General features: G+C 38.5%; 1 protein-coding gene across 3 annotated transcripts; it reads right to left on the bottom strand.

Annotated features, from left to right (window-relative positions):
* Positions 1–4,440: 4,440 nt before the first annotated feature.
* On the bottom strand, positions 4,441–14,190 carry LOC142548086 (uncharacterized). 3 transcript variants are annotated; one of them, XM_075656446.1, is made up of 9 exons: positions 14,073–14,190; positions 13,325–13,963; positions 13,151–13,239; positions 7,358–7,708; positions 6,966–7,262; positions 6,637–6,879; positions 6,339–6,560; positions 5,010–5,571; positions 4,441–4,926 (listed from the first exon to the last, which is right to left on the bottom strand). In XM_075656446.1, the coding sequence occupies exons 1-9, from the start codon at positions 14,182–14,184 to the stop codon at positions 4,688–4,690; spliced, it is 2,754 nt and encodes a 917-aa protein (XP_075512561.1). In that variant the 5' UTR covers positions 14,185–14,190; the 3' UTR covers positions 4,441–4,687. The 3 variants fall into 3 exon arrangements, with proteins under 3 accessions (XP_075512561.1, XP_075512559.1, XP_075512560.1); XM_075656444.1 differs by having other exon boundaries at positions 13,145–13,239; positions 14,073–14,189; XM_075656445.1 differs by having other exon boundaries at positions 4,761–4,922; positions 13,145–13,239; positions 14,073–14,189.
* Positions 14,191–18,512: the final 4,322 nt, after the last annotated feature.

Below are 18,512 nucleotides of genomic sequence, written 5' to 3' on the forward strand. Positions count from 1 at the left end.
CAGCCTTCGAGGAGGTAGCTGCCATAGCTACTCGGCAGGCTCCCCAAGTCCGGGCTTCCAGAGAGATCCACGATCGCCTCCAGGTAGAGATTGCCCGGCTGAAAGGGCTCCATGAAGAAGAAAAGTCTGCCCTTCACGCCTCCCTGGATGTAGCCCGGGATGATTTACAAGAAAGTCTTGTCCGGGAGAAATCCCTTCAAGAACACGTCTCGTTTCTTGAAGGCAAGAATAAATCCCTGGCAGAGGGTATGACTGAGCAGACGTCCCGGGCGGATGCCGCGGAGGAGGCTCTGGCTGAGGCTGAGCGAAAGAGGGAGCAACTTCAGAACTCCTTCCTCACCTCCCCAGAATTCAAGGCAGCAGTTGAGGATCGGGCTTATCCTCTTTTCAAGACTGGTTTCAACAAATGTCGCAAACAATTTGAAGAGGCCGGGCTCTTGCCTAAGGATAAGTCTAACTTCCCAGACTTTAGGCTAGCCATTGCATCACTTCCAAAGGCCGGGGAGGAGGAGAAAGAAGACTCCGAGGACGAAGAAGATCAGCCAGGGTCCGCGCACCCGGACATAGAATAGGATTTGTACTTGCGTTTCTCTTCTTTTTCCTGCTCTTTTTTGTAATTCCTCGGCCTTTGGGCCTTCTTTTTTTTAATGAAATCTTCATTTTCCCTTTATCATTTTTGCATTCATATCCTGATAAATCTTCAAAGACCCTAGTAATATAATTTCTTGTGTACAAAATAATTAGGAAATTTTCTAAGTGTTGTGATTTAACCGATAACTTCAAAAGAGTACCCGGGATCTTGATCCTTATAATGAATAAAATGCCTCATAATCAGTAAGTGACCCAGATGTAAGCAAACTTAAACCCGGATATTGGTGCATATAACCAAAATGGGAAAATCGGGCAAGAAAGCAAATACCGGGATTTAGATTGGTCGAGGTGTGGTGCTCCGAGCCAGGGTGTACTGCCCTGGGCTTTTGAATAACCAAGGTGCGGAGCCTTGGGCCGAGGAGCATGTCCCGGGACTTGAGAATGGTCGAGGTGTGGAGCTCCGAGCAAGGGTGTAGTGCCCTGGGCTTATGAATAACCAAGGTGCGGAGCCTTGGGCCGGGGAGCATGTCCCGGGACTTGGGAGTGGTCGAGGTGCGGAGCCCCGAGCCAGGGTGTAGTGCCCTGGGCTTATGAATAACCAAGGTGCAGAGCCTTGGGCCGGGGAGCATGTCCCGGGACTTGAGAATGGTCGAGGTGCGGAGCCCCGAGCAAGGGTGTAGTGCCCTGGGCTTATGAATAACCAAGGTGCGGAGCCTTGGGCCGGGGAGCATGTCCCGGGACTTGGGAGTGGTCGAGGTGCGGAGCCCCGAGCCAGGGTGTAGTGCCCTGGGCTTATGAATAACCAAGGTGCGGAGCCTTGGGCCGGGGAGCATGTCCCGGGACTTGGGAGTGGTCGAGGTGCGGAGCCCCGAGCTAGGGTGTAGTGCCCTGGGGTTATGAATAACCAAGGTGCGGAGCCTTGGGCCGGGGAGCATGTCCCGGGACTTGAGAATGGTCGAGGTGCAGAGCCCCGAGCCAGGGTGTAGTGCCCTGGGCTAATGAATAACCAAGGTGCGGAGCCTTGGGCCGGGGAGCATGTCCCGGGACTTGAGAATGATCGAGGTGCGGAGCCCGAGCCAGGGTGTAGTGCCCTGGGCTTATGAATAACCAAGGTGTGGAGCCTTGGGCCGGGGAGCATGTCCCGGGACTTGGGAGTGGTCGAGGTGCGGAGCCCCGAGCCAGGGTGTAGTGCCCTGGGCTTATGAATAACCAAGGTGCGGAGCCTTGGGCCGGGGAGCATGTCCCGGGACTTGGGAATGGTCGAGGTGCGGAGCCCCGAGCCAGGGTGTAGTGCCCTGGGCTTATGAATAACCAAGGTGCGGAGCCTTGGGCCGGGGAACATGTCCCGGGACTTGAGAATGGTCGAGGTGTGGAGCCCCGAGCCAGGGTGTATTGCCCTGGGCTTATGAATAACCAAGGTGCGGAGCCTTGGGCCGGGGAGCATGTCCCGGGACTTGGGAGTGGTCGAGGTGCGGAGCCCCGAGCCAGGGTGTAGTGCCCTGGGCTTATGAATAACCAAGGTGCGGAGCCTTGGACCGGGGAGCATGTCCCGGGACTTGGGAATGGTCGAGGTGCGGAGCCCCGAGCCATAGTGTAGTGCCCTGGGCTTATGAATAACCAAGGTGCGGAGCCTTGGGCCGGGGAGCATGTCCCGGGACTTGGGAGTTATCGAGGTGCGGAGCCCCGAGCTAGGGTGTAGTTCCTTGGGCTTATGAATAACCAAGGGGCGGAGCCTTGGGCCGGGGAGCATGTCCCGGGACTTGGGAGTGGTCGAGGTGCGGAGCCCCGAGCCAGGGTGTAGTGCCCTGGGCTTAGATAATGTGCCGGGGCCTCGTGTCTCCCGGACTTTCAACCTTTTTGCTCCTCCTGCTATACTAGTTTTATTAAAAATCAAATCACTAACCTGGAATATTGAATCCGAATTCATTTCCGGTAGAGTGAAACTTCTCTGGTTGAGCTAAATTAGGTGACTAATATAGCTGTATGCTACTGAGTGCATAGTAAATGATCTTCATGCCAATCAGGGATAGCTGCTGAGCTTTGAGCCCATATGAAATCCACATATAAGATCTGTGTGTCGAGTTGGTCGGACTTACTTTTGAATGGAAACCATATCTACGTCTTGAGCTCAAGTTCCCACAGACGGCGCCAATGATGTGATCCCGTTAAAATGGGTGAGCCGGGTACGGGGCTCCAACGGACCAAATCAATAATTTATAGTGTTGTTTAGGAAAATGAGCAAAGTAGATGACTTCGATCGTGACCTGCACACAATAAAAGGAACTCGTGAATGGGCGCCGGAGGGGTGTCCGGCGTGGCCACTCCGATGCTTAAGTCAGCAGGTTGAAGATGAGAGAAAATGGCGATATATGTGCGAATATATGTGAGTGCCGATGCTCAGGATTTTTCCCCCACTTTAAATGAGAAACATACCTGCTATTTATAGGAGGAAATATCGTGATTACTTCGACTTTCGTGTACACCTACCACTCATAGCCTTTGATGTTGACTTTCTGTCAAGCCACCCTACCTCTGATAGCTTCTCTGACACGCCAAACCCCTGTAGTTCTGACAGATAAGAATGCCCATACCGATACACTCGAGTATGGTGCGCTTCTCGAGGTAGCCCGAGTAGAAAGTTCCCGGGAGCTTGCATGAGAGCCCGGGCTATGATGATGGCCCGGGAAGAAATGGAATGCCCGGGAAGCTGGCTATGATCTGGGCTTCCCATTTAATAAACCGGGTTAAAGACGACCCGGATCCTTATGGGGGTATCACCAGTATTCATTGTGAACCTGCACGAATTTTTATTGGCATACTTATGTTATGCCGCGGAGTTTATCTTGATTTGATAATGGTCTTTCCATTCTAAAATCCTTAATTGATCGAGAGGAAAAAGGTAAATAGTGCTAGGAATGAGGTTTGATTTAAGCATCATGATTAAAACCTAAATGATTCATGGATCTGTTTTATATTTTGTTCTGGTCCATAAATGGATCTGTTGCATGATGTTTTGACATCTGATTTCATTTATTAAAAACATGTCGTAGAGTGGAAACTGGCAAAAAGTTCACGAGATCATGCAACCCAAGTTTCTTTTGCCATTTTTGACAAATTGGGGCCTAAAATGACTGAATGGAAGAACTTAGGGGCCATAGGCTAGAGAATGCTTCCATTTGAGTCCAATAGGGCCCCTGTGATTATTGTTTAGTATCTTCATTTCATATTTAATGCTTATACATCTATATATTTAAGTTCTTGCAATTAATATTGATGCTTGTTGAGTTTCTACCAATGAGGAAGGAATTATAGAAAATCATACTATTTCTCACCTGTATCAAATATATAATGATTTGATAAGTATTTCTTCTATTCTTTTACTAATATGTGAAGGATAATTATGTCCGTTCACAATTGAAAAAACACTTTTATAGGTATATAATATATAGATATACACGTTATAAAATACATTAGATAATTCAACGATTTTTTTTATATATTTTAAAACACTCATTAAATAAAGATAAAAAATAAAATTTGTTTGTATAATTGACTATTCATATGATATTACTTAATCTATGTGAAAAAAAACATATATGTTGATATGGAGTAACATTTTTGAGAAATTTGTTTGGATCTTACTTTTTAAAACAGATATATCATATAATGATATTCTTAATATATTTGAAATAACAAATAAACATACATGTTCAGTGGGATGGAGTGATTAATATTTATATGGGAAAGTTGTTTGGATCCTCGGGTTTTTAAGAAGATATATTATGCATGTCAATATATATCTTGACTACATTTAAATATATAATTAGTACATCAAGTAATTGAAAAGGATTGAATAAATACATACAATGGACTAATACTGTTCAAACTAAAATAAGGGCCATTTTAACTCAGTGGAGTAACTTTTACACAGCATACAATGACCTTAATTGGCAAGTATCTAACATTAGTTCATGCCTATCTTCACTAATGAGTGAACCTAATTTTAACTGTTTATAAGTAAATAATCGGTATATTTGATATATTTTGAATAAACGTAGCATGGAAGATGCCTTTGGCATACCCTTTTTGTTAAGATTCAGCTTTTGTCGTTAAACTCTTTGCTAGTTGCTTCCTTGTTTTTATGGAATCTGAAGAACTGGTGCAGCAGCCTGTGAACTTCTCCATAGTTCTTGGTTCTTGTAATGAGATGGCTTTTTATCCATTGCGCTAGCTTTTCAGTCGAGTGCGCAAAGTTTCTTTGGTTGGAATCTGAGGCATAACGTGCATCCACCAATAAGATTGCTGCATAGTCATTTACATGCCGAATAGCTCTGCCTAAAACATAGGAATCACGGTGAACAAATCAAAACTAGTAACATAAACTAACATATGATCACAAATTTTATGATGCAACTAACCAATTGATTGATTTACAGCTTTCATGCAAAGATTTTCATAATAATCTTTTCCTCTGCCTTTGCACCGTTTAAGGATGTGAAAACCTGTCTCAACGTCCATGTCAAGGCTTTCATTATAAAAAGAAGACCTGGCATTTTTGCATGGAGTTGTCGTCTCAAAACCTTCAATATGCTTCACCCTCTCTATCAACTCAATGTCTGATGGATTGGGATATGGCAATCCAACCATTACTATGCATCTGCCTGTCCCATCAGCAAAGTTGATGCCTTCGGATATCTTACCTCCCACAACTGCAAGGAGAATTGCTCCATTGCAAGCTATGGGATCACTGCTGGGTAATGCATAAATAGTTTCTTTGTATTCTCTCAAGACAGCTTCAACATCTGAATTTTTTCTGGGCTCTCTAAAAACACGCTTCTTCTTCATAATTCTTGAGAGGATTCCGGATGCTTTCCATGCATCATAGACCCTGCCCTCATAGTCAAAGGACGAGAAGAATGCAACTACACCTTCCGGAACAATTGTCACTAGATTAGCTAGTAGAAGACCTAGTTCCTCAATCTGTGATTCAAAACAAAAGGAAGTAGTTAATCGTCAGAAGCATAGAAGTGAATAAATAACAAAATTTGCATTCAAACCTCAGTTTGTCTTATATGTGATTATAACGCTAATGGGATCTAGTATGATTCAATACTGAGGCTATATGATGGAATTTCATAAGCATATGCACGTGTTAATAACATAAATAATTAAATGAGGACAAAACAAAATTGTTTCCGTAGCATTAGGCAGGTTAGCCAAGCCTCATTCTTTGTCTACCATTATAATGACATTATCATGATACGTATCAGGATTTGATGAACTTGAAGTGTGCCTAGGAGGAAAATACTGGGGGTTGGAAACGATGAACAGGATCTAGACCCCACTAATGGAATTTGATTGGGCCGTGGAATGCGTGTCAAAAAGATAACCAACAAGCTGGAGGCCTACTCGACTTAAAACATGCAGAGAAGAATTTCAGAATTCCAAAAATGTGGAGGGGACATTAAAACATGCAGAGAAGAATTTCAAAATTCTATTTCTTTCAGTTTTTCTTTTGGACATCGGTAACATTGGATTTAGCTATTTGTGATCACCATTTCCAGAACAACTAATATTACCTTCTGCAATTTTTTATTTGATGTATGAAATAAGCAGCAGAAAAACCCATTTGTCCTGTCGTTCATCTTATTTTTTAGTGTAAAATAATGCTGCTGGTGTGTTTGGTTTAATTAGTAACTTCGTAGCAATCTGAGGAAATGAAGGATAAAGCATTCTAGATTTCTCACCATGGTCGGTGAGCTTCTGCATTTGAAGCTAAAATCAAGTGGCTGGCCAGAAGGCCCGTGCTTAACAGCAATAGGTAAAATATTCTCCGATGGAATTATATGACCACATGAAAAGAACCGCAACTGATCTCGTGGCAGCGAAGGAAAAAGTCTTTCCTTTGTCTCCTCAATAGGTTGCAATGTCCCTCCAGCCAAAATGACAGCTTGAGCTTGATGAACTACCTATAATTAATAACCGCATGGATGAAAATTGAACTAGAAGCATATTAGAATGCAACACGGAAAAAACCTGGCAAACCTGAGAAAATATTCTCTCCCCTGTGAGCATCACATACTTAATATAACCTCCTTCTTGCCCATTGCATGTCAGCCTCTGTCTAGAGATTATCACTTTTCCATCACTGTCATTATTTGTCAAAGAGAATAGCATGTCCGCTAATGCTCTAAATCCAGATATTGCACTGTCTCCACTAATTGCTTCCCCATTAGTAACTGTAGCACCTTTTTGATAGAAGGATATTTTATCTCCATATCCACTGACCTGAGAGAACAAGAAATATTTCAAAGTTCAGAACATCACATGCGACAAAAAGACAAATATTGATGGAGGAATAATAAAGGTATCACCTTGTAAATTATGTTGCTCTCTTTAATATATCGCAACAGTTTGACCAGGTTTATGTTGTCAATGTTTAAAGCAAACAGAAATTCATTCATAGCCATTGAAGAATCAAAAGCCCCTTCACGGTCCTCAATATTAGACAAAACATGGACATTGTTAACAACCTTTATATCGTCACATAATACTCTTGAAAATGCCCGAGTAAGAACCATCAATATCTGAATATATCTTCTGTTCCCGGGTCCTAGGAGATTGCAAAATCGTTTGAAATAGCCGTCCAAGAGAACCCTCAAATGGGTCAACTGAGGAGGAGAGGAAACTGTCAAACTTATGCTTAGACCTTGAACTTCTGTAACATTTAGAGTAATAACAGCAGAATTTAAAATTACTAATTTACCTGGTGCAAAGTAATTTTGGCATCATACATACTTATGAGAGTGTCTGCCAGATTATGAGCTTCATCCATGATAACGACGCTATTCTTCAAACTTAAACCCAATGATTCACGTGATGATTTTGAAAGAAGAGATTGGTAAGGAAGAACCACAAGATCAGCTGTAGGCATAATTTTTCTCGAACCATAATAAGGGCAACTTCCTATGTTGAGTCCAATATGAACAAGATCCTCAATATCCAGAGGTTCCTGTTGAATAACTACATTTTTAAACTCCTCAGTTTTACGTCTTCTCAGCATTGGACATCCAAAAGACGCCTTTTTGCAACGAACCCCTTTTTCAGCTCCCAGCTTCTGATTACCAGCAGAACAACTTCAATCAAGAAATTATTATTATTCACTTGTACAATTCCATTACTCAGATATTGTTTGATATGTGTTATAGATTGTATATAGAAATGGGAAATATGTAGATATGATTTAGGGATTTGATTAGTTACTTTTCTAACATACGAGAAAGTCCATATATAATATATATGCATATGATCAATTAATAAGACATATTGAAATGTATTTTTCCTCTTTATTTGCCTTCATATTTTTTTACATGGTATCAGAGAGCACAAACAAATAGCGGGAGGTACGGAAATCTGGTCACTCATTTTATTGACAATTTGTTCTCACCGTCCGCATAGGAAGAAGCTCTGCTTTGTGATCTGCCATCGCCCAAATTCGGGTCCTACGTCGTCGGCGTGTCAAGGTACGTCTATCACCGGAAATCTCTTCGGGTTTCACTATTCCACTCGCCCTGCTCCATATACTACTCCCATATACGTGGTTGAGTCAGCATCTGTTCAGGTGTGGGACTTTTTGTGCATCAGGTTCAAAGTTTTTTTGATATTTCAGATTTAATCGTCTGTTCCCTTTGTTCTTACTGCCCTTTAGTGATATGACAGAGAAGAAATCTGTAGTGGTGTCTAACATTGTTCTGTGTTCTCAAAATTCACGGAACACAAACTAAATTACTCTAATTATCTTGATTGGATTAAGATTATTCGTCTTTTCTGTGGAGCATTGATATGAATAGCCTAACAGCCCATCTACATATGAGTCAAAACAAACATGGTTAATACGAAATTTCATTGGCAGTGAGGCAATTGGTCTGATTAATCACTGTGAATTTGTTAAAGAACTGAAGGAATATCTAGATTTCTTGTATTGTGGAAAGATGAAAATTCAAGCATTTATGAGGTGCAAAGCCTTTTATCGTGCAGAAAAACAAGATAGGTCTCTTACAACCTGTTTCATGGAGTTTGAAAGGACTTATAAAGAACTTAACATGTTATTGTCATTCAAACCTGATGTGAAAGTACAACAAGCTCTACGGGAGAAAATGACAATAATGAGTTTTTTGGCTAGGCTTTCTCATGAATTTGAAAATGTCAAATATCAGATTCTCTCTAGTTCTCAGATTTCATCTCTGCGAGAAACATTTAGTAAGGTGTTGCGTACAGATAATTCTCCACCTGTTGGATTTAATAATGTTTTTGTTGTATGAAATAACATATTTGAATCTGGAAGAAATCTGGAAGACAACAAGACAAAAGTGGTGGTCAAGGAGTAGGGACAAGCAACTATGACGAAATTCTTGACACTCAAGGACAGGAATTCGAAGGTACTGTTTGCCACAATTGTCATGAGCCGAGCCATATGAAACATTATCACAGGAAATTGCGGAATAATAAAACAAAGTCAGCATACATCACATCTACCAATGACACTTCAGTCACGATGTTCGTTGATGAATATGCCAAATTCTCTCAATACCAAGAATCATTAAAATCTCCACCAGTTACTGCCATCATTGAGTCAGGTAAACCAAATACATGTCTTGTTTCCTCATCCACCAAGTTGGTCATTGATTATGGTGCCACAGATCATATGACATGTAATTCTAAATTAATCTCTGCATTTCAGTCACATACCTCTATTTCTACAGTTACTTTAGCAGATGGGTCAACCTCTGATGTTCAGGGGTTTGGCACAATTATTCCCACTCCTTCAATTCCCTTACACTATGTCTTAATCTTACCTCAATTGTCGTTTAATTTAATTTTTGTGAGCAAACTCACCCGTGCTCTTAATTGTTGTGTCTCATTCTTTACAAACTACCGTTTATGAAGATTATTGGTAAAGGACATGAGTATGGGAGCCTCTACATTCTTGATCCACAATTACTGAAGTCCAGGACCTGTTCTTGAATAACCACCCCATTCGAAGCTCATTGTCAGTTGGGTCATCATTTTCTCCCAATGTTGAAGAAACTTTGTCCACAATTTTATAGACTATCCTCATTAGATTGTGATTCTTGTCAGTTTGCTAAACACCATAATCTTAGTTCCAACCCAAGAATAAATAAATGAGCTAACACTCCTTTTGAATTAGTTCACTCAGATGTTTGGGGGCCTTTTCTTGTTATGTCTAAAAGTGGGTTTAAATATTTTGTTATTTTTGTTGACGATTATTCTTGTATGACATGGTTATATTTAACGAAGACTCGTTTTGAGTTATTCTTTAATTTCTCTGCCTTTTACGTAGAGATTCAAACTCAATTTCATATTCCTATACAAATATTGCGAAGTGAAAATGCTAAGGACTACTTATCAAAGTCTTTTCAAACTTACATGACTCAACATAACATTTTTCATCAAACCTCTTGTGTAGACACACCCTCTCAAAATGAGGTTGCGGAGAGAAAGAATACATCTTCTCGAAAATGCAAGAGCTTTGTTATTCCAAATCCTAAACGGTTTTGGGTGGATGCAATTTCCACAACCAGTTTTCTAATTAATCGTATGCCATCGCCTGTTCTTTATGGTAAGTCTCTTTACCATGTTCTCTTTCCAACTAAGCCATTGTTTCATGTTGAACCTAGAACATCTGGTTGTACTTGCTTTGTTAGGGATATTCGTCCTTACGTCACAAAACTTGATCCCAAATCTCTAAAGTGTGTTTTTCTTGGGTATTATAGGGTTCAAAGAAGATATAGATGTTACTGTCCTATCTTAGCAAATATTTGGTGTCCGGTGATTTTACTTTTCTTGAAACCACATCTTTATTTCCGTTTATAGATCGCCCTAGTCAAGGGGGATGATGATTTGTTAATCTATACTGTCACATCCTCTATTTCCGATCTTACAGAATTTGTTATTGTAAAGCCTCTCATACAACAGATTTATTCTCGGCGATGTCTTCCTCCTAACCCATGTGCGGGACCAGCTTGTTCGTCGGTACATCCAGTTTCAAGTAATGATCTAACAATTGCTCTTTGCAAAGGTACACGTCAATGTACCCATCCAATGTCTTCTTTTGTGTCTTATAACCACTTATCATTATCTTCATGCTCGTTTATTGCATCTCTCGATTTTATATCTCCTCCTAAAACTGTTAATGAAGCTTTATCTCATCTAGGATGGCATAATGCTATGATTGAAGAGATGAATGCTTTGGGTGACAATGGTGCTTGGGCTATGACCAAATTACCTGTAAGAAAACACCAATAGGATGCAAATGTGTGTTTACTGTTAAGGTCAATCCTGATGGGTCTATTGCTAGATTGAAAGCCCGCCTTGTTGCTAAAGGCTATGCCCAAACTTATGGTGTGGATTATTCTTAAATGTGCTCTCCTGTTGATAAACTTACTTCAGTCAGGTTATTTATTTATATGGCAGCCACTCATAATTGGCCCTTACATCAGTTAGACATCAAAATTTTTTTTCTTCATGGTGACTTTAAAGAGGAAGTCTATATGGAGCCACCACCCGGCTTTGTTGCTCAAGGGGAGTATGGGAAAGTATGTCGCCTTCGAAAATCCTTATATGGTTTGAAACAAAGCCCTGGGGCCTGGTTGGCAAATTTAGCGAGGTAGTTGAGCAGTTTGGAATGGAGAAAACCAAGTCGATCATTTTGTGTTCTACAAACAATTTGCAGTAGGTATAATTATGTTGGTTGTATATGTGGACGATATTTTCATTATTGGAAATGATATTGCAGGTATTTCATCTCTTAAATCCTTTCATCACAGCCTGTTTCATACAAAGGATCTAGGGATTTTAAAATATTACTTGGGTGTTGAGCTAACAAAAAGTAAGAAATTAATCTTCTTATGCCGAAGGAAATATGTACTTGACTCATTGTCTGAAACAGGAAAATTGGAGGCTAAACCATATAGTACTCCAATGATTCCTAATTTGCAGATCACAAAAGATGGTGAATCATTGAGAATCCCGAGAGGTATAGAAAATTGGTTGGAAAGTTAAATTATCTCATTATGACTCGTCCAAATACCGCATATTCAGTCAGCTTTGTAAGTCAGTATATGGCTTCTCCAACAGTTAATCATTGGGCAGCTGTTGAACTAATTTATGTTATTTGAAACGAGCACCTGGACGAGGTATCTTTTATAACAATCATGGTCATACTAAGGTTGAGTGTTTTTCAGATTCTAACTAGGCATGATGCAAGGATGATCGAAAATCTACATCTGATTATTGTGTCTTCATTGAGGGAAATCTAGTTTCATGGAAAAGTGAGAAGCAAAATGTGGTCTCACGATCGAGTGCAGAATCAGAACATATAGCTATGGCGAAAGCTGTATGTTAGATAATGTAGATATTTCAGCTTCTGACCGAAGTAGGTCTTAAAACCTCAATACCAGCAAAATTGTGGTGTGATAACCAAGCAGCTTTACATATCGCTTCCAATCCCATATTTCATGAACGAACGAATCATATTGAAATCGATTGTCAATTCGCTCGTGAAATGATTCGGGTAGGTTTGATCACTACATGATATGCGAAGACACTAGATAACTGAGAGATATCTTCACAAAAGCTTTAAATGGAGTTCGGGTCGATTATCTTGTAACAAACTGGTCATGATCAATGTCTATGATAGAAATAAGAAATATGTAGATATGATTTACCTTGATTGTTTGGGTTTGATTAATGATTTACCTTGATTGTAGGGATTTGATTAGTCTACTTTCCTAAGATAAGACTAAAAGTCTGTATATATATGTTATATGACTAATGAATAAAACATACTGAAATTTATTCTTCCTTCATATTTGCCTTCATATTGTGTTACAATATTGCAAACAAGTCAACAATCCCCATAGTTATTAGAAAGTTAGTGCTTTTCCAAGATACAACCAAAAACATTTTAAAAACAGGTTTCAGACAGTGTTAGGTCTGCCAAGGAAAATATGTTCCAAAACTGGATTAATTCTTGACGGTGGATGTAAATATGGCCTGGAATATACACTTTTTCAGCCTGAAGTATACACTTACTCTAGGAAAGTGCTTCAGGTCAGCTCTTTGTGACTATACCTGACAGGTTTATGCTCAAGAAATTCTAAATAGAGCATATCACAAAAAAGGCAATTCTCCAAGCTGTTCTCATTGCGCATAACATATTGTGTAATTGAGATGATATGCAATTGCACAGATAATTATGATGTGTACTTAAAAAAATATATATGGCAACAAAAGCGTAATTACCTTTGTTATGAACCTTTACCGTATTTTGTAAGAGACATTAAAAAAATTCAAAAAATGCAAATGATACTACAGAATAAAGCCATTGTGTCATGAGAAAAATATGACTCTTATCTCTTCAACGAACATAAAAGAACAATTGAACCACTATCAAGTGAAAAAGAAAACAACACAATCATAAGAAATTTTGCATACAATCCAATGCAGAGAATAATGGTTAAGTCGAGGTTACCTGTACCTTCATTTTAGAAGCTTCATCCTTCTTTTTTTTTTGGAGCTCCGAGCACCTCTCATTTATGCGAGTGGAGTTCCCTAACTTCAGCACCTCTGAAAGTAAAGTTCAATAACCATTACATTCTACAGCCATGTATGCTATCCAACTCAATAACAATTAGATAATTGATTCTCCTACCTTCATTAATGCATAAATTCTTCCTAGAACCCAAGCAAACAACCTTCAACTCGCTGGCAAATTTGGTCTTTCTCAACTCTGAGATGAACTGTGAAAGCTGTGAATGTGTCCGACTACAGAAATAAATCTTCATACTTGTCACCTCTTCCTCCTGACCCAGCCCATTTGCCTCCTCTTCATCCTCACTTGACAAAACATCTACCTCGCTGTTTGTTCTTTTTAATATTCCACCATCTTCTCTTCCACTATCATATTCTTGCAACAAAAACTCTGCCTCAACCACTTCGTCAACTTCACCTTTTGTATTACAAATTGTCACCTCCTTGATACTGTTGTTTCCCTCCACTTCATCTGCTACACCAGGATTAAATAAATCCCTGGTAAATTCTTTCTTGTCCCTTTTAATCCGCTTCCCATTTAAACACACCCCATTTTTTCTATTTCCTTTCTTATTATCACTTAATGGTGGATCAACTTCTTTATTTGGAACAAAAGTTCTCATCCAATCAGGTTCATCATTATCCACACCAGTTCCATCACCCTGTTCCTCCATCTCATTACATTTAGAATCATCCAGATTCTTTCTATCAACAAGCCATTGCAGTGAACTGCAGATCATGCTTAGCGTTTTCCCAGTCCCTATACAGCTCAATCAAAATTCAAACAACCACTAAACCAAAATAAAAACGGGGAAAAACATCGAAATAGTAAAACGTTATAATCATGCAAGGAGACGAGCAAAATACACCTGTGGGGCTTTCGAGCATGGAAATGCCGCCTCTGTCGAGGGATTGGTAAAGGAATTTCATGAAATCCAGTTGAATAGAGTAGGGTTCATACGGAAATGCTGGGAATTCCATCTCTTCATTCTCGAAGAAACCGGCGGCAATAATCGGCAGTTCGGCGCCGCTAATATTCCTGCTTGTTTTTTCCCGCGCAAATGTATCATTGAACCCCAAAAAAGTTGTCCGCCTCCCTCCCCCCCTACTGTTTTAAATAACCACAACCCGATAACCTATCGAAATAGCACTTGTTATTATTATTTTCAAAAAAATTTGGAAGTATCCAAAAAGAAGAGAAAAAAAGAAAGTGAAACCAAGGTTACAAATAGATGAATAAATTTGAAATCTGTGGATTCCGAAAAATTTTGGAAATATTAAAAAAAAAAAGAAAGTGAAACCAATGTTACAAATAGACGAATGAATTTGAAATCCATGGATTTCAAATATATTTTTATTGTTAAGATAAAACTTTGATTCATAACTTATTTACACAACTTATAATGAATTTCAATAGTCTCAATTATTGGAAGAAATTGAAATATATCAGGATTAACATGAAACACTGATTAAATATGGAAGTGTGAATTTTCTTGTTTTCCTAAAATAAAAAAAAAACATTTGAATATATTTGAAATTCATCTATATAAACACAACCTAAAGTGATTAGTTCTATCAAAATATATACTTCCTGTATTATTAAAGTTGAGAATAAATTCGGTGTCATTTTATGTTTTTTTATAAATAAAATATCGAAATTACAAAACTGTTCACTTTTATTTCATTAAAAAAATAATGGAAACCTATTTCAATATTTTATTTATTTATAACTATCATATCCTAATAAATTTTTTTTGTCATTATCTATCTTTTAAAATTTTTAAATGAACTATTATAAAAAAAAAATTTAAGTGGTTTTAATTTTAATATAATCTCTAAAATTTTCACATGAAATTATTTAATTTAAAAAACTTTTGACATTATGGCAAATGCTTGATCATAACAATTAATATTAGAGTCAATTTTATGAGTTTGATTACCATTGATTGCAAATAGTAAAACGATTGAGAGGAAAATTGTTGGTTCCTATAATTGTTTCTGTTTGATACAACAAGGCTTGAATTGTATTATTACCACGAGCTATAATTCATGGGCAAACGGTAAATACTTCATGCTAACATATATGCAACCACAATTTAATCTCTTTCTTATTTTAAAGGGAACTCATAACAAATACTATCTGGACGCATACCGAGTAAATCCCATAACATTTATATTCATCCCTCACGTTTGAAAACAATGTCAAATTCATTTCCGATCTTTCAAATTGCTTTAATTTCATCTTTCATCACTTTTTTTTTTGGCCAATTAGTTGTCTGTTAATTGTTTTACTTAAATACCATTTGGTTAATTTATTAACATAAAATAAATTTAAATATTTACATTTGTAAAATTAAATTTTATTTTTGCATCTACTTTGTTAGGATCGGTTAAAATAGCTAAAGTGTTTAGAATGAGAGGTTGAATAAACACTTCGAATTTATGAGTTCTTTTCTGAAATACAAATAAGTTCTTTGAGAAACTGATCCTAGAATCTTGTTTGTTGATATATATCAGTCAACTGAAAGCGGTGCTGAATAAGACTGGGATATAGATTAAATACTTCGTATAAACTGAAATGAAAACATCAAATTTTTCTAGATGTTCAGAGACTTCAAATACTCATATGTCACCCTTTCTATCACAGATATATGATTTCACTAAAAGACTTTGATATATTACAACAAATTTAATAATCCACTCAGTTGGTCTAACATTTTGCCAAACTGAAACTCATAGTCTAACAACTCTTATACAGTTATAAACTGAAAGATACTCTAATTGGTAGCCTGAATGCTAATGATAAATACAATAATCTTAGAGCTTAGATGCACGACCTCTAAATTTAAGAATATACTTCGTGAAGTGAATCACAATTGATTGATTTCTTCGTGTGTTCACTTATTTTCAGTCACTAACTTTCTTTAACTAATTCGATCAACTATATATAGTATTCGATCTCAACGGTCGTATTGAATGCATTTAATGACCATTTACTGACAAATATTCGTTAAATCGTCGTGTAGTAGCTTTATCAGACAGTAGTACGAGGTACTCAGACTGTTCTGTTCTGATACAACTGTTTTGCTTTGGTACGATCTGTCAGTTTATTTGTTGATCTTTTAACTGATGATATGGCCAACTGATTAGAATTCAAATGATCAGCCGATCTGTAAAGTCCGAAAAACAAACCTACGTAAACCACATGCATGCAAAATTGTTTTAATTGCTTAATTATTTTATTTAATTGATTTTAAATGCTAGCATGATATTTATTATATGATTAATGCACGATTACATAACTAAATGATAATATGACATATTTACATGAATTAAAGATTTTACCCGAATATTAATAATAGGCAGTGGAAAGGAGACCGGAGACGACCAAGACAAGAATATTTATTTTTCATTAAATAATGACAGGGCTTCCTAATATGATTTAATTTCCCTAAAAATGTTGGAGTTCGAATTATTTTACGAGTCGAGCTCGATTTTTCCCGGGAAGCCGATTTTGGGCAAACAAGGAGTTTTAAAAGATCAAAAATATTATTTTATGGGAACTTATTTTATAAAATTTTATTATTTAATTAATTAAGTATTATTGGGCCCAATTTAATGATTTAAAGAAGGCTCAATTACCCTTAAGCTTGTAAGCCCAAAACCAAAGCCCATTTAACTTGTTAATTAAATTATAAATAACTAAACCTAGGTCTTTTATCACCCCAATTCAGCCTAGATACACTTTGCACACACACCAAGTATTTTCAAAAATTTGGGGAGAAGAAAAGTATGTGTTCTTCGTCGTCCGGTCGTCCAACGTCTCAACCTCGCCAAAGATCGTATATTCAAGCGTTTTAAACACAAAGACACGTTCTTAAACTCTTTTAAACATCATAAGAATCATAATATGTGTGCTTTAATTGATTATGCATGAAAAATATGTGGGTTCGATTATTTTGCGGTATGATACGTATTTTCGACGTTTTTACGATTTCTCGCTTGTTTTAAAAGAATCGTTATGAACCCAACGGACACGCTGCCAATACATGATAAAATATTATAAAATATGAACAAACATGAAAATTTTTAAAAGGAATAACAAGCTGGAACCGTGGGCAGCAACAGGAGAAGGAACTGTGAGTTTGTGTTTGTTGCACAAGTCAAGGAACTCGGTGGCTTTGCATGGGGCCTTGGGGCTTGGCCAGGGCTGGCTGGGGTTCGAGGAGGGTCAGGGGCGAGGGCTTGGTAGAGTCCTAGGGGGCTAGGGCTCGCGCTAGGTGGGCTGGAAGAGTCCTTGCTTGAAGAGACTCTTCACGCACAGGTTTCAGGGGGTTGGCCGAGAGTTTTCAGAGGGTGGCTCAATCTGGGGGCGAGCTAGGTGATCCATCAGGGTCCTAGGATGATGGGCAGGGGTCGGGCCATGGGTTGGAGTGGTGGGCTCGCTGCTAGCTTGAGCTAAACGAGGGAACCGCATGGCAGCAAGGGAACGCGCAAGTTGTTTCCTGATTCAGGTGCTTCATGCTTGGGGTTCCAGGGTAAGGGCCGGTCTGGGTAGGGTCTGGGCATAGTCCAGGGACGGCTAGTGTCAAGTGGGCTCGATGGTTAAGGGCTGGAAGAGTCCTAGACTAGATAGGAGTCCTATTACTCAAGGGAAACTCACGCACACACACATGCAGTACATGGTCTCGGTTCCAGGATAGTTTGAGCGAGCTAGGGGATGGTTTTTTGGGCTGGGCTTGGTCATGAGGGTGCCTAGGTGGGTTGGCTTGGGTTTGGCTCGAGGCGGCTCGACCATGGCTCGAGTATTTTAGGAGATGGCTCGGTGTGTCCTTATATGTGTCAATTTCAAAAATTAAAAGACTAAAATTGGAACCATGGGTCCACGAGTGTGGTTCATGGCTCACAATAGTAGAATAAATAATAAAAATGTTATGTTCAAAATTTGGGATCATATGGACTTTTGGATTTATCCGGGATTTAATCGCCTCATGAAACGTTATTTTAAGAATTAATTGAAACGCCTAGTTTTAAGCGGGATAAAATTACGGAAAATTATATTTAAGCTTAAATAATTATTTAAAATAATCTCATGTCATTAAAAGTGAGAAAAAGATAAATTCGAGAATTTTTACGTCCATGGGCAAAACTGTAATTTTACACTTAAGAAAATACATAAAATATTGGCAGCGTCCCGAAGGATCATAATGCATGTTAAATGATATTATATGATTTAAAATGATGATTTTGATCATAATACGTATTTTATGATTTATTGTAAAGCTGTGCAATTTCTACTGTTAAAATGT

Source organism: Primulina tabacum, chromosome 6 (genome assembly GCF_025594145.1).
Source record: "Primulina tabacum isolate GXHZ01 chromosome 6, ASM2559414v2, whole genome shotgun sequence".
In the NCBI taxonomy this organism is placed as follows: Eukaryota; Viridiplantae; Streptophyta; class Magnoliopsida; order Lamiales; family Gesneriaceae; genus Primulina; species Primulina tabacum.

Coding starts and splice junctions, on each gene's coding strand:
- LOC142548086 (XM_075656444.1), bottom strand. CDS start 14,184: ATGGAATTCCCAGCATTTCCGTATGAACCCTACTCTATTCAACTGGAT. Junction 7,709..13,144: donor CTTCTAAAATGAAGGTACAG/GTAACCTCGACT, acceptor GCTGGTAATCAG/AAGCTGGGAGCTGAAAAAGG. Junction 4,927..5,009: donor AGCTGTAAATCAATCAATTG/GTTAGTTGCATC, acceptor CCTATGTTTTAG/GCAGAGCTATTCGGCATGTA.